Genomic DNA, 19,561 nt, shown 5'->3' on the forward strand with positions numbered 1-19,561 from the left:
TATCTTACCATTCTTGTGACTTTCTGAAGCAGTTCTGGAAGTCCTCTTTCATGGGTGTCTTTAATTGTGCTGTCATGGCTGCCTTGATATCTTGAATTGATTTAAAACATTTATCTTTCACGATGATTTTGACTTTGAGGAAGAGCAATAAGTCACACAGTGCCAGATCTGGTGAATATGGTGTATGAGGACACATCATTACAGTTTTATGAACATGAGATGGCATTTGGCAGCACCATTCACTGTATTTTTCATCACATCTCACAAAGACACTCAAAAAAGAGAACTTCCAGAGCTACTTCAGAAGGGGGCAAGAACGATGAGATAAGTATGTTTAAAACAAGGAAGAATATTCTGAGGGGGATTAATGTCAATATGTCTTTTACTGTAATAAATTAAAAATTTTTAAACATTCATCATATATTTTGATCACACTGCTCACACACATTTGTATATGCACACACTTATATACATATAAACATACACATATATACATTTATACACAGGTATACACATATACTGTATACACAGTCACATTCATACGACAGTTGATAAGTCACCTTGAGCAGAATGGTCTTTGTAGAGAGATCAGAACTCACTCTAGTTATATGAACAGCAGCTACTTTTGGTGCGATCGTGTTGCACCCCAGAACACATCACATATTGTTTTAATTATACAGGAATCTGGAAATCATATTCCAGATTGTGTCAGCTTTCAGAAGGATCACCTACATGGTGTTCAAAGTGGATAACAAATTCTGAAAGATGAAGACTAAAGCAGAGGAATGGAGAAATTTTAGCTTCTGGATTCAACAAGCTTCCCATTGTTAATATTCTCAAACCCACAGAACTAGCTGAAAATATTTCTTTCTGGTTTTTTTTTATACCTCTGATCAACACTGCAGGGCACAGCTGCTTCACATCCTAGTAATCTAAGTGGATGAACTGTACTTTGTTAGCACAGTGTATTTTTAAAGGGTATATTTATTGTTATGTAAGAGTCTGGGAATTTTAGTTCTCATTTTACTTTTTCTTATAGGTTAGACTTAAATACTATAATTCTGAATCTGTTATGAGGAAGATACACATAACCTGAGATTCACTGTGTGAGGCTGATTAGTTTTGCAAATGGTAGTGGATGCAGTTTCCATGGCGGGATACCCTAAATGCTTTTCTAAGTGTACACAAGAACCTCACTATTTCATTCACCTTTTGTTGATACAATGTTTCTGTGACATTTTATGCATGACTGATGTTTGTTTCCCTCTGTCAGTCTGCCTGAACTGATCAATTCTTGTTATATAGCAACAAATATCTGGCTTAAAACCAGACGTAAATGGATGCTAACTATATGCTATGCTGATGATGTGAGGAACCCATCAGTATCATGAGAGGTTCTTTAGGGTAGCAGACTACATGTTCTCCCTGATGGCTAGGACGAGTCAATCAAATACGAAAGGGTGATACCATTACAGTCAACCCTCCATACCCATGGATTTTACATCTGCAGATTCAACCAATTTAGATCAAAATATTTGAAAATAAAATTGCATCTCTACTGAACACATGCAGATCACTTTCTTGTCATTATTCACTAAATAATATAGTATATCAACTATTTACACAGCATTTACACTGTTAGGTATTAGAAGTAATTTAGAAATGAGGGGTATGTGGGAGGATTGGGGATATAACTAAGTTGTAGAGCACTTGTCTAGCACATGCAAGGCCCCAGGTTTAACTTCCAGCACCAAAATAAAAACAAAACCAAAAATAAATAACAAAAAACAAAAAGAGTACAAGGGAGGATGTGCATGGGTTACATGTAAGTACTAAGCCATTTTATATAAAGGATTTGAGCATCTGCAAATTTTGGTATACTTGGGGGTAGGGTTCCAATTTCCCATGGGTACCTAGGGACAGCTGCTAAGGGTGACACCATTACTTGTATGCAAAGGGGTGACTACTCAAGGGTGACACCATTACTTGTATATGTGTGTGTACTACTCACTCCTTACAGTGCTCAGCAGGTACCTGGTTCTGTCCTCACAGAATTTATACTCAGTGAAGAAACAATGAATTATTCACACAAATAATAAGATGGGAAAGAGTGAAAACGGTTATGGAGAAAAGTTACAGGTACTATGGTACAGGTGCACAAATGTTAGGACTTGACCTCATTCTCCTATGCTCAGACTGGAAAATGTAGCTTTAAAACCAATTATTTGATGATAATAAAAATTACTCTCTTTTAGGGCCAGAGATTTAGCTCAGTGGTTCCACAGCTTGCCTTGAAAGCGCAAGGTCCCGAGTTTGATCCCCATTACCAAACAAAGGTAGGCAAAATTACTACCTTTTACAGGCATAATAACAATATTGTTTGTGGTTTTTTGTCAGTTGTTGTATGTTACAGAGATACACTGTGAAATATTTAAGATGAAATAATAGAATATCTTGGATTAGATTCAAAATAATCTGGGGTGGAGACAGGGAGTCAGATTTTCCTTCTAGAAGGTTTGGGGTCAGGCCTATAGGATTCATTGTATATTTTTTTTTATTTTTGTTCTGTAGAAGATCTATAATAAAAAGTTAGAGAAAAATTCCATTCAGCAATACTAAATGGAACACTCATCAAATGGGACAAAAGTCCAGTTTCTACACGGAAGTAGGAAGCAACACGTTTCCTTGGTGTTTCACTGTGCCACTGTCTTTCTCAGCATTTCTGTGTGTTTTTATTTCTTTCTCCCTTTTTTCATACTCTCATCCACTTCTTCTGTCTTTCAACCACTTTATTACATTCTCTTACTTTGACTGAGATTCTTTTCTGCATTCTTTAATAGAGGTGTATAATTTTATTTTTTTCTTTTTCTACATCCTCTCTTACATTATTTGTTTCTAAATTATTATCATAGATGCACCTTGGCCTCTTTCTTCTGTTGGGCAATAGGGTTCTTAACAAAAACAGGCTCCTTATCCCTAGTGGCAATCAGAGAAGGGGTTGCAATTTGTACCCAAGTGCCACTGCCGGCCTTTCTGCCTCCCTGTGAGTGACTTCTCCTCCACAGCACTTTACCCACTGGTCCACTTAGACCCACTCAGATGGGATAAAAGCTTGGGAGGGCTTAATTCATTAGTTGGGGAGGGGAGAATTATGCATATTTAGCTGTTTGTTTCTTTTCTTACATACATACTTTATTATTCATATGACGTATTCAGCAACATTTTAATTCTAACAAGACTTTTCACTATAGTATAATCTTCCTCCCACTTTTTTTTTTTTTTGAGAAATCGCAACTGTTTTCATTCCTAAAATAGTTATCTGTTCTCATCACCTTCCTGAGAGGAAAGGAGAGGGAAGTCCCCCATCTTGAGATGAGAAGAGCAAATTTTGGCACAGAGAGGATAAATAAATTATCTTAGGTCACCAGGAAGGTAGCAGAGGACTGAGGGCAACACTCTTACCACTGATGTTCGGCCTGTTATTTACCTGCTATGCCTCTGAGGGTCCTGAGGCATGCAGGCTTTCCTGAGGGTGTGGCAGGCAGGGCCCACATATGTGTCTCTATTGTTCTGTCCTGTTTACTTGCAAGATGTGAAAGCACAGCATATAATGTAATACCAGATGTTCTACGTGGGAGGAATTTCATAACTCAATGTACTTGAGTTTTTTTCTAACTGCACCCAGCTTCTTTTACGGAGTGCAAAAATGTAAATCTGCTTTCCAAGCCATCACTAAGTCTCTCAGTCCAAAAGGAGATATTGCTGGTTCTTTGGTATTTCTCACTTTTAGATGAATAACACATGTAGACGTCAAGTAAAGGCATCCTGTGGATTCTTGTTTTTAAGATGGGGTCAAAGTGATCCAGAACAGCTGTGACACATCTGAGGACCACAGGCTCATGGGCCTGGATTTGAAGGCTTTCCTCCCCACCTCACTGCTCACCTCTCCCCAGCTGGTACCCTTTATCCTGGGCAAATGAGCTGGCTTTCTACACCACTGTCACTGCCCATTCTTCCCTGATGCCTCCTACCCATTTACTTTTTCTTAACGTTTTAGTTCTTCTCTTCTCATTTCCAAGTCCTGGCTGGGCACAGGCCCACTGACCTTACCCTGCCCTGTACTGCTAGAGGGCCTAGCCTCTGTAACTCTAGCACTCAGCAGTGTGCACACATGTCTGTGCATGTGAATGTGTGTGTGTTTGCGTACATGTGCACCAGTCACCAAGATGCAAAGGGAACACCTACCTCTGTTGAAATGCTCTCTGACCCATTTCTCTTGCAGCCCTCTTGACCTCCTCGGGAACTGCATCCTTCTCAGCATCAGAGACCTGGTAGACTCGGTGGCCTGCATCCAGCCGGTAAGGACCTCCTTTGCCCCCTAACCCTGCAGTGTCTCTTCCCCCTGAAAGGGAAACATGAGAGTACAGATGGTTAAGTCTGAACCTGACCACAAAACAAAGTCAGATAATCGCTTTAAAACTGTCCTTTGAGGTATTTAATTGTACTTAGCTAGAAGTTAAAATTTCAAATTATCAGGCTGAGCATGGAAGAGGAAATCCTTGGAAGGCCTGTAATCCTAGCACTTGGGAGGCTGAGGCAGGAGGAGCACTGCGAGTTCAAGGCCAGCCTGCACTACACAGTGAGTTCAAGGCCAGCTTGAACTACACAGCTAGATCTTATCTCAAAACAACAATAAAAAATTCAAATTATCTTAATGAATACAAAAGTGTTCCATTTAGGATGATTTTTCCTTTTTCCCATCAATCTAAATCCTACCTATATTTCAAGGTTTGGTCCAAATTCTGACACCTTAACTGATGCCTCTTCCTCATACAGAACAATACTTTTGTGTATTATTTGTTGTCCTATAATATGTTTTTCTTTTCCCACCAAATAAGTGATAGATGAGATCACATTTTATATATCTTTGTACCACTGTGCCATATGAGTAGCTTGAATGTTATAGCTTACTATATATTTGTTAAATAAATGAACAATTATCTTCCATCACATATACTACCTTATTTCCCCTTAAGATACCAAAAGATAGTTAAGCTACCGGTAAAATTTCTTTTGTTTTGTAAATAATACAACTGATCTGCAGAAAGGTTAAGTGACCTCATATCATAACCTCACATCACTGTCTTACCCAAGATTTGAAGACAATTATTATAGCTGCTTTGATTTTTAGCTTTGAATACTATATAGCAGGTAAATATCACCAGCCTTACATCAGATTTTTCAATTAAAATTCTGTTTACGGGGTTATAAGTATTCATCATGTAATATTACATAGTGTTTATGTTAAAAATGAAAGTTAATGCCAATAAAGCCAGGATGGTAGCACTATAAGTGGTGGCAACACTGGATAACTTGTCTGAATATGTTCAAATTATTTTGAAACACTTTATTAATACATCTATTGGCTAATTTGGCCTTTGGGCTACTGATTTATTACTTCTGCTTTACAATGATTAGAATACTAGTAACTAGTTTCATTTGTTCACTCACACATAACTTGGGAACTTGGAAGAGAATCTAGTATTAGATGGGCAGTATAGTATTATACAGTACAGCATACTAGTACAGGTAAAGCAGATGGCCTGAGTTTGAATCCTGGCTCTAACTCACTAGCTGTGTCTTTGGGGAAATTACTTAAACTCTCTGTATCTCAGTCTTGCCTCATCTATAAAAATGGTGATACTAATACATATTACAGGATTGTCAAGAAACTAAAATGCTTAATAAGTATCTTGGATATAATAAGAGGTATATAAATGACTGCTGACTGCTCTTACAATTATTATTTATGTCTAGTGAGTTAATTTCTATATTTTTAAAGTAGAAATTTTGAAATTTTGGTTAAATTATGTTATTTTTTTTCTTCCTTGGAGCTTTAATTGGTCTAATAAACTGAGAACTCAGCATGAAGTACTGCTGTCATAAAATTATAGGTAGGTGATTTCCTTTTGAGAAATACCATGCCAGCAGCCTATTAGTGACACTATTTTAATCCTTCAACTGCAAGATATCTTATTTCATTTTTATTTAGAAATAGGTGGCAGAAAATTCCTTTTTGGATGTGTGTGATTACTGGCTCCCACTCAAGGTCAGCCTATGGCAAGAGGGTAGTCACTGGGCAGTGACAACAAGCTGCCAGTGGAAAGGTGCTTCTGGGTCCTGACTCCCTCTCTACAGGGGTTCTAATTAGGTATGAATGGAACATTGGATAAAGCTTACCACCTCCTAGTCACCTGGATGTTACGATTTCAGTGAAGGGAGGAAAGACCCACAACAGTTAGAAATTGGTGTGAATGATGGCCAGAATGAGTCCCTCAGGAAAGTCACACTAAGGTAAAGAGGGTGTGAGGACAGAGTTCTTCATGCTATCTATTTCCTGAAGCTTTTAATTTGTAGTACTTAAATGAAAATGCCTGCTGGGTGTTCAAAGACTACAAGGTATAACCTTAAAACTAAGCTTGGACGTCCCAAACCAGTTGATCAGATAAGGTGGAAGATGGACAAGGGCTGGCCAGAGGAGGGGCTTTGATGATGGAAAAGGAGTCAAATGACTTGTTAGGCCAGAGCTAAATTCAATGCAGAGAATTCTGAGGGAGGAAAATGGCAGAGAGAAAAAGACAAGTTGAAGTCAAAGAGCCTTGATCAATTGAAAACTGAAAGGCTAGGGGAAACAAATTCAGGGTCTTCAGTCTGGACAGATATTGGAGCTCATGGATTTAAGCTGGGTAACAAGAAGAATTTCACTCTGGAGTCATCCACTGCTGGGAAGCCTGTATCTGGCCAGCTGGTCCTACAGTGCATTCCATATGGATGAAATCTTCTTGGCTTGACCCTCACTTTCAGATCAAAGACATTTTTAAAAATAGCCTTTCTTTAAAGCTGATGCTTGATGAATAAACATAGTAGGCAAGAAGTCCACAGACCTACTTGATAGCACATTGTCTCAGCACAGAAACCTATTTCCTGCTGTTGTCAAGGCCAAGAGGTATAGACCATCCTAAGGGAAGGTAAAGTACAGAGCCCATGCCAAGACTTCTTACAGCTGAGACAAGCTCAGACAGTGCATACAGTCTGGCCCTATTCCTGTGGCCCAGCAGATGTGTCTGCTTGGGCTGCCAGGAGGAAAAAGGAAGACGGCAGATACTGAAACAATGGTGCAGTCAGGCAGCCAAGAGGAAGGAGTGGACCACAGCCATCCGTGCAAACTGTGACCTTCTTATCTCAAAATCTTACAACCTCAATATACTCACTTCTGAGATGTGGAAGACAAGTATTATTTCTTTTCAAAGTCAGTTGCTCGAGAAAGAATTTATAGATTTCTGGCACAGTCCCAAAAGCACAGAATTCAAAACTAGGAATTAACACATTAATGAATATATTCTTTAGGTCAGCCATTGTGCTCAGTGCTTTTCAATCATAATCTCATCTAATCCTCACCGTGACCTGGTGAAGCAGTTAATATCACCCCCTTCTACTGAGGAAATAACTCTGAGAGGGTGAGAATGGTCTTAGGTCACAGAGTGGCCAAGTTCAAGGAAATCCAAACGCTTGTCTTGATGTCATGAAGGAGCTGAGGGCAAGAACACATCCTATTAAATAATGGCAGAAGCTGAGAAGGAAAGCTATCCCTGGAGCCTTCTTAGAGGTGGTGGACTGGGCTATTTGGCTTGGACACCTCAGGAAGCCCGACTAAGAGAATGCCCGCACTACCAACCTGTTCCACCAGCCCAAGTATTGCCGCCCACATGGGGCATGTTGTCTGGGTCCTCCTTCCCAGGCTTGGGGGAGCTCACATCTTCACCACTATCTCTGTTGATTGTTATCTGAAAATGGAGATTGAGACGTTATCACTATTCTGTGACCAGACACCAGGAACTGCATAACAGATAGACTCTTTTCCTGTTAGCCCTTATCTCATAACCTCAGGCCATCAACATGATAGATGCTGTTTGTATCTGGAAAAAACATTATCAGATTTAATATCCATTTAGTTGGGAAGGAGATAAATTATACATATTTTAAAGGAGCTGGGCTGGATTTCAGCTTCAGAATTCTCTTTGTGGAACATGTTGTGAGCATTTATACAAGTCTGAGACTTACCAGAAAAAAAAAAACCCTGGGAAAATGCATTTCACCAGAGTCAGACATTTTCCCAGTGGTTTAAAAGAATCACCTTTAACTGATCCAGCTGAGTCAGTAAATATACATTTACCTATTTCATTTTCAAAGAAATCCTATTACTTTGAGAACTTACATTTTATATAAATATATAGAAAACAAACAGAAAAGTCACATGTATGCCGTTTAGTGACAGATTTATGTTCTATATATCCATACACTAAAAATTGCTTATTTATTTTTGGGACCTACTGTGATTTTATCATGATATTTTGTAGAGCTCCTAATTCATCTTTATTTTAAAACTTGATTTATGATTCTTGCAAGTCAAATGGAATAGTGGTATATTAGCCCTCCTTTGTTAGTGCCTGTCCCTATTTTTAAAGTTCTTTCATTCATTTTTATTTTTATTTTTATTTTTATTTTTGGTACCAGGGATTGAACTCGGGTCCTTGTGCTTGCAAGGCAGGTGATGGAACCACTGGGCTAAATCCCCGGCCCTCACTCATTTTTAAACAACATAGAGAACACACACACACATACACACACACACACACATACACACCCTGAAGTGAAGAATCATACATAGAACAGTTCCAATGAAATTATCAAATGCTTATCATTCGTGGAATGCCCACTGCCATTCCACCCAGCACTGACATGTTGTGACTGATTCAGAGACTTCACATCTGGTAAATAGGGTTATTATAGATAGTTAAATTAGGTAAAAATATTATAAGCAGTCAGATAGGGCTGCCCCCTTGAGAGAGTCAGTGTAAGAGATGAAAACACATTACAACTGTGGCTGGAGGCACATCTGTTTGATCTGTTGGAGACCAGGCTTCAAAATAAAGACAAAATGACCAGTCCTACATACTTCCCCAAGGGATGAGATAAGTGGTAACACCTGTCTAATGCATCTAGATGGACATCAGTCACCTCAGGAGGTGACCAAGACCCTTAGATCCATCACCTTACTGAAAAGTTCTTTGTTCTTTCCATGTGCACTTGTTATGTGACTTGCTCCCCCACTGGATCACTATTACCTAAGAGACTATACTTTTAACCTTATTGGTTGATCATAGCTTTAACTCACATTGTACCCACATGGTTATGCTTTATAAAACTTCCCCTGAAAAAAAAATTTCCCCTGAAAAGTGGGGTCCTCAGCCACCCATTCAGGACCCCTCCTGCCTCTCAGGAGCTAAAATCTCTCTTCTCAATAAATATTTTCTACTCTTCACTTCTGTTGTTCCTAGAATTCATTTTTCAACTTTGGAGAACATGAACTCTGTGTATCTGACATCCAACAGTTTGGCAGTTATAATATTTCTCTTATATATTTGGAGGTCTGATATCATACCTAAATCATTTTAGAGGTACCATCAAGATAATTGGAAGGAGGTAAGAGTTTGCTTTTGTTTCACAGATTCTGGATTATGACTGTTTAGGTAATCAAAAAAATTATCATCCTTGTTTGTTAATTGCTTATGCCCTGAATTTTATGTGTTGTTTTTTTTTGTACTGGGGATCGAACTCGGGACCTTGCACTTGCGAGGCAGGTGACAGAAACACTGAGCTAAATCCCCAGCCCCTGTGTTGTCTTTTTAATACATTGTTTTTTGTTAAAATGATGGTAAATTTAAGTTGAGAACATGGGAAGATTATGGTGTCTCATCAAAGCATGAGGCATTTTACTTTTGCAGGCAGTCTTATATTCCTATTTTATATATGCTGCATTTACACGTGTTTGACCTGTTTTTTGCTTTTTGCTTTGATTGTTGTGATTTGTTATCTTAGACAATGCTAAGAAAAAGTAATGTTAGAGTGTCCCCTAATGGACTTTGATGTTAACTAAAATGTAAATTTATGAAATGCTATAAAATGGGTCTTTTTATAAAATCTTGTTTACATTTAGGAAATACACATGCCTATTAATAAATCATGGGACCCCAACAACCAGTTAAAAGACAATAGGTCGGCAGCTGTTCTTAAGACTTGGGGGACAGGTTTCACTGGGACAGACTGGCCCCAATCCCCCTCTACACTCTAGAGGGAATACCAAGCCTGTCCTGCCTCAGTTTCCTTTCTGGTGTGATCTTCCACTGGTGAGGAGGCAGTCTTAGTTCTTGAGAGTCCCCATTCTTGCCTTTCCAGACTGAGAGTGATGAATCATGGGTAAGTTGTCTCAATAACTCACCATGACCATGAGAAGAAAAGACTTCCTTTTTCTGATCTGATTTCTGATCTTTTCCTGTCACTTTGTACTTTCCTTTCTTGAAGGCATGTAAGATTAGAGAAAAAGGAACCCTAAACTGTCCCAACATTTCCTTCCTTTCCATATCTAAAAGCCTTTAAGTTGAGCCCATAGAAAATGAGCATTTGTTAATGCCAAAAACCGGGAAATGATCTTAGATAAAGACAGCTCAGGTTTTTATCTGTTCGTTATAGAATGATAAATCAAACAGTGGTTACTCTGCCAGCTACTTAAACACTACTAGTGCAAGCTGACACATTTAAAGCAGAGGACAAGTTTCCCCAGAACCTTCTGGCCAATCCTCATTGAAGCCAATCCCCACTGACCAGACAGGTAGCTGGATTCCTTTCGGAGACAAATCTTTGGTTTCATGGAACCAGTGAAAGCTGAGAGGACAACTGAGGCATCATGGTAAGGGTGACTCTGGTGGATACCCAAAGGTTCCTCAGTGTGGAAGCTGGGTCCTGAAAGCCAAAATGAGTAACCAGCAAAAATCTCCACTTATCTATCATCTCTACTTGCTCTCCTCAGTGAGATAAGAGGTAACTCTCTCAGCTATCTTCTGGTATCCTCTGTCCCAGAGTGACCAGAGATGACACTGTTAGAGCTCTCTCTTATGCCTCCATTAAGAGTTGAGCTACAGGTTTGGACTTTTCTCTCTCTGCTAGTAAGGTAGATAGATGAAAACAGTAACTCTCTAGATACCCTGACAAATCTTTGCAGGGACAAAGGTGTAAGTTAAGACATTCCCCTCTTCACAAGGTTTTTCATTCCAAGTCATGGAGAGTTAACTTTAGAACTCCTTTGCTAGCTAAATTACCTTATCACTAAACCATCTTTCTTACCAGAAGTCAGGCTAAGCCAGCTTGCAACAACTATTTGCCTTTCACAGAGGGAAACAGCTATCAGGGAAGCGATGTACACTTGTGCTTTACATATGCTAAGATTAAAAAAAAAGTTTTAGTCAAGTCTTTCTCTTCTTTCATGTGCATGTAGAAAACTGATAAATGTGCCTTTACTAACACGTAATTTGTGGGTGCTGGACAATGGGTATTTTTTTTTTTTTTTTTGTACAAGGATCCAACTCAGGACCTTGGGCTTTTGTGCCAGGCGGAGGAACCACTGAGCTAAATCCCCGGCCCACGATGGGTATGTTTTAACCTGTGAGTTTCATGAGCATGTTACAAATATAGAGACATAAAAGTTTTTAGAGTGGACTTTAAATAAAACTTAGCCTTGTCTTGCTGCTAAGGAAGATTGCCTAGGTGATTAGGTAGATAACTCAAGTGTCTTAAAGAATTCTTTGCCCTAGGGAACAGGGCAGGATTTCTCCAAGCCACCTGACTCTATCTATCTAGAGAGGTGATCTCTTTTACAAGCTAGGAAGTGCTCTCACTGCTCCAATTTGTCCTTTGATCTGTTTTCCCCGCTCTCTTTCAAAGAATTAGAAAGCAGTGTTGTAAGTCTCTTGATTATTGGTTTAATTCTGCTAGCAATCTTTATAGCTGGAACCAATCATAGTTTGTGCTTTTAGAAAAAAACATGCTGGAGTTAGGACTATGAGTTTCCAGGGAAAATAGGGCTGGAAGTTGGTAAAAGTGGCTAGTCAAGCCTGACCTATCTTCTACTCTCCAGATGGCAGCCACTTGCTCTGGAGCAGGTCACCTGAGGGATGCCTTGAGATGTAGAAATCAAGTAGAAACTGCCAATTCTATTTCTTGTATTTCAGAATGGGAGACTCAATGTCAAAATCAATAGAAAATTATTAAGTCTTTACATCAAACCTTTCACTTAGGGAGAGACAAGACTCATCAGATGGCCTCAAAGTTATTCATAGAAAAGTGACTCTCAGACAATACAAGAGATAGTAAAGACATGAGCTCTGCCCCCCTAATCCTCTTAATTAGACCATAGTCCCTCCAAGTATACAGAGACATGGTAAATATCCTGGAAAAGATTGGCAGCTCAATTTTATAATATGCCAAAGAGTAAGGGACTTCAATACTTATTGGTCTGGGTAGACACTTTTACAAAATGGGTTGAGGCCCTTCCTTGTAGAACAGAAAAAGCACAACAGGTGATAAAGGTTTTGGTCTCAGAAATCATCCCATGATTTGGACTTCCTAAAAGCTCACAGAGTGATAATGGCCCTTCTTTTAAAGCCACAGTCACATAGAGTGTCTCTCAGGCACTGGGCATTCTCTATCACCTTCATTGTGCATGGAGGCTACCATCATCAGGAAAGGTAGAAAAAATGAATGAGACCCTAGAGAGACATCTTCACAAAATGGCTTAAAAAAATCTCCCTATAGTGGCCTCACTTAACTACTGTTAGCTCTTTTTTTGTTGTTAGCTCTTATCAAAGTAAGAGATACACCTCAAATTCTCGGCCTCAGTCCATTTGAAATGCTTTATGGACACCTTTTTCTCACTAATAATCTTTTTGATAGAGAAGAAGATGCCTTACTAAAAGATGTCACATCACTGGCTAAATTCCAACAGACTCTTCAACGTTAACAGACGCTCAGCCGCTTGCTTCCCAAGTGCAAAAACCCAAGTTCGATCCCCGGTACCAAAAAAAAAGAAGCTCAGCCTAAAGAAAAGGAAAATCCCATATTCCAATTTGGAGATTTGTTATTGGTAAAGTCTCTTCCCTCATCATGCCCTTCCCTAGGACCAACTTGGGAAGCACCATACACTGTGATCCTGTCCACTCCATCAGCTGTTAAGGTAGCAGGCCTGGACTCCAGGATATACAACACCTGACTCAAGCCCTAGGAACCAGAGACTATTGCTGATTGTGAGCAACCATCCAAATACTCCCTTGAATCCACAGAAGACTTAAAATTTTTGTTCAGAAAGAAAACAAAGTCTTCAGATTAGTAATCTAAGATGTTACTCTTAGCCCTTTTACTAATTACCACTTAAAGGAGAGAGTAATTCCTTTCTAGCATGGGCACAGGAACATTCAGAGTCACTAGAACAAACATCTTGCTGGATATGTGGCCTGCTCCCCTTGTCTAGTACATCAAGACTTCCTTGGTTGGTAGCCCCACTTCAAGATAATGACTAGAATAGCTAAAAGACAACATTGATGAGACACAAAAAAGTTCAGTGGTTCATAGTTTAGGCCACTGTTACAAGGTAACTGAATGGCCCATAAACTACACCCTTAATGATCCTGGATATAATTAATTTTTTTTTCTAAAAGTGCAACTGAAGCCTCTCTACAGGCACTATTAAAATCCCCATTAAGTAAGAGTAAATGTCCTATCATGAGAGCCAACAATCATAGGTATCAAGATAGCTACTGTCAGATATGGAATGATTATATGTCCTTAGCTCCAACTATAGGACAACTTAGTAAAAAGGCTCTCATGCTGGAAACAAAGAAATCACTCTTATTTTTATTAGCCTAACTCCACGAAATACTTGGGATGGATACCTCCTGAACAGTGTATACACACCATCACATTACAGGTCAAAGACCGGTTTACAACAGGCTGGTTTAGTCACCCTAGAATTAGATGGGAACCCCCAATGGCACTCAGTGGTCCTGTGGAACCAGTTTGTGGCCCTGCCTACCCCCAGATGAATATGGTAATACATGCTGGAATTTGTGTTGCAAGGCAGGAATGTCAAAAATATTGACAAATCTGCAAGCTTACCCCATCTACATTGATGATCTAGGGATGTGTTTCACTGGTATGATCATTTGGTTTCTATCTTTGTCCCTTTCCTAAGATCAGAGGATGTCATGCAACACATCAAGGCCTTGACTAACTATGCTCAATAGGCCTTAAAAAAATAGCTAAAATAGGGACCAGGATTTAGCTCAGTGGTTCCGCTGCTTGCCTTGCAAGCAGAAGGACCCAAGTTTGATTCCCGGTACCAAAAAAAAAAGCTAAACTAGTCTCTTTCTCCTAAATGAAGAAGTGAAATTAATGAGGCAAGCCATTCTAACAGCAGCACAAGGAGGTACTTGTGCAATTATAAAAGCTGAATGTTATGTGTGCATTCCTGATATTTCTGCTACTATCTTGATGGCTGTTCAACATATTAAATGACAGGATAAGGCCATATCGGATTTTGAAGTTCCCTGGACCTTCTTACCCTCTTTTTGGAATGCTATTACTGGCTCTTCCTGGTGGAAACATACTTGTAACCTTATTGGCTGATCAAAGCTTTAACTCACATTGTACCCATGTGGTTATGCTTTATAAAACTTCCCCTGAAAAGTGGGGTCCTTGACCACCTGTTCAAGACCCCTCCCACCTCTCAGGAGCTAAAATCTCTCTTCTAAGAAATATGTTCTACTCTTAAGCTCTGTTGTTCCTAGAATTCATTTTTTTATTTTAGAGAGCATGAACTCTGCATATCTGACATCTAACAGGTTGGGAGTTATTTCCCCTATATTATTTGGAGGTCTGATATCATTCTAATATGAAGGTGATCAAGTTGAGTTTCAATCAAGACCAGGTGCAATTAAATGATAATAAGACCATTTTTCTTGTAAGGATTCTGACTTTTCTACAAGCTAATTCTAAAAGAAAAGTCCCCAAAATGATCTGGACCATGACAGTCTTATCAGAAGAACCTTTCTGAGCACCAACCCTTACTTTGGGGTATGGTCTGTATGTACGTTGCTCAACAATAAATAAAAAAAATTTTGGAGAAGTATGAAAAAGAAATTCCTACGTGTCTAGAAACTTAACTTTTGTCAAACATTAGTTTTCTTTATTAGATATTTGTTAGACATTTCATAGTTTGTCTGTTGTAGGAGAAGAAACTTTTAAGAATAAGAACTATACTACAAATTATGGCATAAAACTAAAGAAAAGGCCCCTCCAGTAGCTTCCTCAGTTACCTCCAAAATCATGCTTTTGAAAAAAGACACCTCTGACAGCCATCAAGGGAGAAAAAAACCCAGGATACAAATTTCTGATTAGAAAGGAATTGGTGTGTTTGCAACCTCTGTGTCTAGCCAGGCCATCTGCTGGCAAATGGAGCTGCTCACATTGCCCCCAGGAAGCCTCATCCCAAGCCCAAATAGGAGCCTTAGACATTTCAAAATCAGCAAATTCTCAAAACAAAACAAAAAAACCAGCCAAACCTTTGTTTTCGAGAAACACATGCTATAAAATTTCAGCGATATTTAACTAAAAACAAGACATCTGAAATATTTAGCTAATTTTGTGCCATCTTATGAAGGCCACTGTACTCACTAAAAGAAATGTATTTCTGTAAGTGGACGAGTGTAGTACATCTGTCAAGGGGTTTTCAATGCCCTTTTAGGGCATCTGTTCCAAGAACTGACAATGATTTATAAGAGAAAGCTAGGCATGGTAGCACACACCTGTAATTCCAGCACTTGAAAGGCTGAGGCGGGATGACCATGAGTTCGAAAGCAGCCTGGGTTACATAGGGAGTTCATGGCCAGCCTGAACTACATAGAAAGATCCTGTCTCAAAACAAGAGAAAACAAATGATTAATAAGAAGTACAAGGCAAGAAAGTTTGGACAGTTCAACTTTGGAAACTGGAACAGATACTAGAGAAGGCTTGCCATCTGAGGAAGTTTGTTTCCTGGAGACAGATGCATGAAGGAGCTACTGGCCACTCAGAAAGCTGATAAGCTGCTGTCTGTTTTCATGCATGTGTTGAGAAGCAGAGGGAATGTATTTCCTTTAAGGGCTGGTTTCATTCAGGAAAAGCTCAAAAAAAGTGATTCTAATGGCTGCAACATACACTATTAGATTCATTTAGGAGGATCAAAAATTTTCCCAAGTCAGAAAATAGTATGGCCCTTTACAACTTTTGACAGAATCTGATGCACATATTAAAGCACTTGCCATGTTTCTCACAGTAGATATACCCTACTGCCTTTTAGGTAAGTCTGCTATAATCCTGAGAATCATTATTCTCTTACTTATGAATTAAACTGGAAAAAACACAAACCTTGTAAATTACAACTCATAAAAATGTTCCAGAGTAAAGCAACCCAAACCCAGCTCAGGGAAAGGACATGACTCACTGAAGCCCTATAATTCTGGGCTAGGCCCATATATTTTAAGCTCCTCCTTGTGTTCATGATCAAAAAACCTTCAGTAAAATGATATAAATAGCTAGGATGTAGTTCTGGGAGAAAAGTTAGCTCTTTGAGATATGACTGGAATACACAGTTGATTTCCATTTTCCAGCTGGAGTCTAGGTATGGTTCAACAGACATTTCTAGCAGGCTCCCCAATATCCATTCCCTGTTTTAAACAGAACTCAGATGGATCATGGTTGGGTTGAATTAAGCACAGAAATCCCATTCTCCTTTGCCAATGATTAGGTTAGGGCAAGGCATGTGACCTGAGATGCCAGAAAAAAATCCATCAAGATTTTATGTCCAGATCCCTCATTGAGCCCTAGATGGGCTCCCTACTATGGCACAGGAGTCTATGAGGATGGCCCCTCTGCTCCTTGGCCCACATAGAGTTGTTTGAATGGCTGTCCAAATTAATATTACAGGGCTGCAAAACCCACCCTAAGAAACTTTACTTTCTTACTTTACTTAGCATGCCTTATTAATTCTCTTTTTTTTAAATAAAAAAAACCCAAAAATGAAGATTTTTGGAAAATTTGGGAATACAGAATCCAGGATGATGGAATCATAAGGATGTTTCATTTATTAAGAAGCCACACATATAAACAAGTCTTTAAGGGAAACCAGATGTTATCATTGTGTGCAGATGAGTGTCATGAACAAATGTTACAAGCCCACACATTACTGGCATGGGCACAGGATAATGGCACAAAAATACCACCTCATATGAGCATATACAATGTCCTAACAGTCACATGAAACAACTGCTAATTAAATCCTGAGATAGTAGGGGTAGGGCAGGTTGTCAGGGCCTTATATATCTTACCTTTTCTACTTTTGCCTCTTATTTTAAGTGCCTTCAATGCTTGATATTCAAAATTAGAGGAAATGAATACCCAGTCAATAGAACTCCATAGCCAAGGAAAAGATTAGTGATGCAGAGTGGGCAAATGCTTTGGTTTTGCTATATAATGTGGCCCTGGCACCAGACATTTAATGTCATGTATTATTATTATTAAAGCTAAATGACCTCTCATGACATTTCCCACACAGATGACTTTAGCCTTATATTCAAGTTTTGTGCTCTCTCCAAAATAGAAAACTGACTTGGCAGTTTTTAGAGTTACTATATTTTCCAGGGGGTCAACATTACCCAGAGACAAGACACAGGACCTAGAAGAACAGCCCTAGTGGCTACCACACTCCAGGGTGAGCCAGAGGCTGTAGCTCTTCCATCAAGGCCCTGAGGCAAGACCTGATTGCATTCACCGGCCCTCTACTAAACCAGAGCCATGAAGAGCAAGGAAAACTTGTTCCGTTAGACCACTGCAGTAGTGTAGCACCACTCCCAGCACAGAGGAAGGGGCCTCCGGGCCACCGCTCCTCCGCTCCCAGTGCAGAGGAAGGGGCCTCCGGGCCACCATACCACCACTCCCAGCGCAGACCAGGGGGCCTCCGGGCCACCATACCTCCGCTCCCAGTGCAGAGGAGGGGGCCTCCGGGCTGCTGTAGCACCGCTCCCAGCACAGAGGAAGGGGCTTCCAGGCCGCCATACCACTGCTCCCAGTGCAGAGGAGGTGAGCCACAGGGGCAGCAACAGCACCTCCCCCCCCCAACATTGAAATGAGAAGACATGTAAAGTCTCAAAACCAGACTTCCAGATCACCTACAGCAACCCCAAAGGGAAATGAGATGGAACACTCTAATACTCAACCACCTAGACTCCCTGAACTGGCAACAAAAAAGGATCTGGAAAAAATGAAATCAGAAATAATTTCTCAGATAACAGCAGAGATTGTACTCATAGTGCAAGACATGATTAATAAATCTAGAGATGAGCTGAGGAACATGGTGGAATCTCAACAAAGGAAATAAATGGAATCCATAAAACAGATGCAAACAGATTTCCAGGAGATTAAAAACACCACTGAGGGCCAGGGATTTAGCTCAGTGGTTTCGCTGCCTGCTGCACAAGTGCAAGGACCCAAGTTCGATCCCCAGTACCAAAAAAAAAAAAATGCCATTGAAAGTCTACACAGCAGAATGAACCAATATGAGGACAGAATTTCAGACAGAGAAGATAAGATTGCAATAAATGACCAGGAAAAGAAAAATTGCTTCAAAACTGTAAGGGACCACGAGAAATCAATCCAGCAGCTGCTAGACAATGCAAAGAAGAATAACATAAGATTGACTGGAGTCAAAGAAGAAACAGGAGAGAGTGCAGATGACATAAAAAAACTGTTCACAGAAATGATGGCAGAGAACTTCCCAAGCAGGGGAAAAGAGATTGACATACAGATAAGTGAGGCATATAGGACTCCAAGTAGCCTTGATCAAAAAAAAACTACACATAGGCATATCATTAAGATTCCAGAAACCCAACAGAAGAACAAAGTTCTACAAGCAGCTAGAGAAAAGAAACAAATCACATACAAAGGAAAGCCCATCAGAATCACAGCAGACTTCTCAATGCAAACCCTCAAGGCAAGAAGAGCTTGGAGTGATGTATTTCAAGCCCTAAAGGAAAACAGCCTCCAACCCAGATTGATGTACCCTGCAAAACTATCTTTCAAAGTTGATGGAGAAATAAGATACTTTCATGACAAAGAGCACTTTAGGAACTTCATGAATACCAAACCGGCACTCCAAAAAATTTTAGACAATATCCTAGGAGAATCCAATGACGATCAGAACCCCGGGAAGCAGAGCAGAATGAATCCACTGGGCACAACAAGAAATTAAATGTAAAGGGGCAGAATCCAACAAAACAAAGAAGTCATGACAATGATAAGTCAATACGTATCAGTTATAGCTGTCAATGTTAATGGTCTCAACTCACCAATCAAAAGAAACAGACTGGCAGTATGGATCAAGAAGCAAAATCCAACAATATGCTGCATACAAGAAACACACTTAATTCAAAAAGAAACTCATAGACTGAAAGTTAAAGGTTGGAAAACAATACTCCATGCAACGGGAACCTGAAGAAAAGCAGGAGTAGCTATCCTCTCTGCAGATCAGTGGATTTCAAACCAACCCTGATCAAGAGAGACAAAGAAGGACACTACATCC

The 19,561-nt window shown here is 39.7% G+C and overlaps 1 protein-coding gene across 3 annotated transcripts in view; it reads right to left on the reverse strand.

Annotated features, from left to right (window-relative positions):
• Positions 1-19,561, reverse strand: part of Vwa8 (von Willebrand factor A domain containing 8) — a 443,736-nt gene that overhangs the window by 48,611 nt on the left and 375,564 nt on the right. For 2 of the 3 annotated variants that reach the window (XM_004844253.3, XM_087197309.1), the window contains 2 exons: positions 7,736-7,844; positions 4,246-4,402 (listed from right to left, as the gene is read on the reverse strand). In XM_004844253.3, the coding sequence (XP_004844310.1) occupies positions 4,246-4,402; positions 7,736-7,844 (266 nt within the window). The remainder of the gene's footprint in view (positions 1-4,245; positions 4,403-7,735; positions 7,845-19,561) is intronic. The other variant, XR_015445839.1, reaches the window with a different exon arrangement.

The sequence above is a fragment of the Heterocephalus glaber genome, unplaced genomic scaffold (assembly GCF_053883595.1).
Source record: "Heterocephalus glaber isolate CG9 unplaced genomic scaffold, H.glaber_assembly_v1.0 deba00001666, whole genome shotgun sequence".
Lineage (NCBI taxonomy): Eukaryota > Metazoa > Chordata > Mammalia > Rodentia > Bathyergidae > Heterocephalus > Heterocephalus glaber.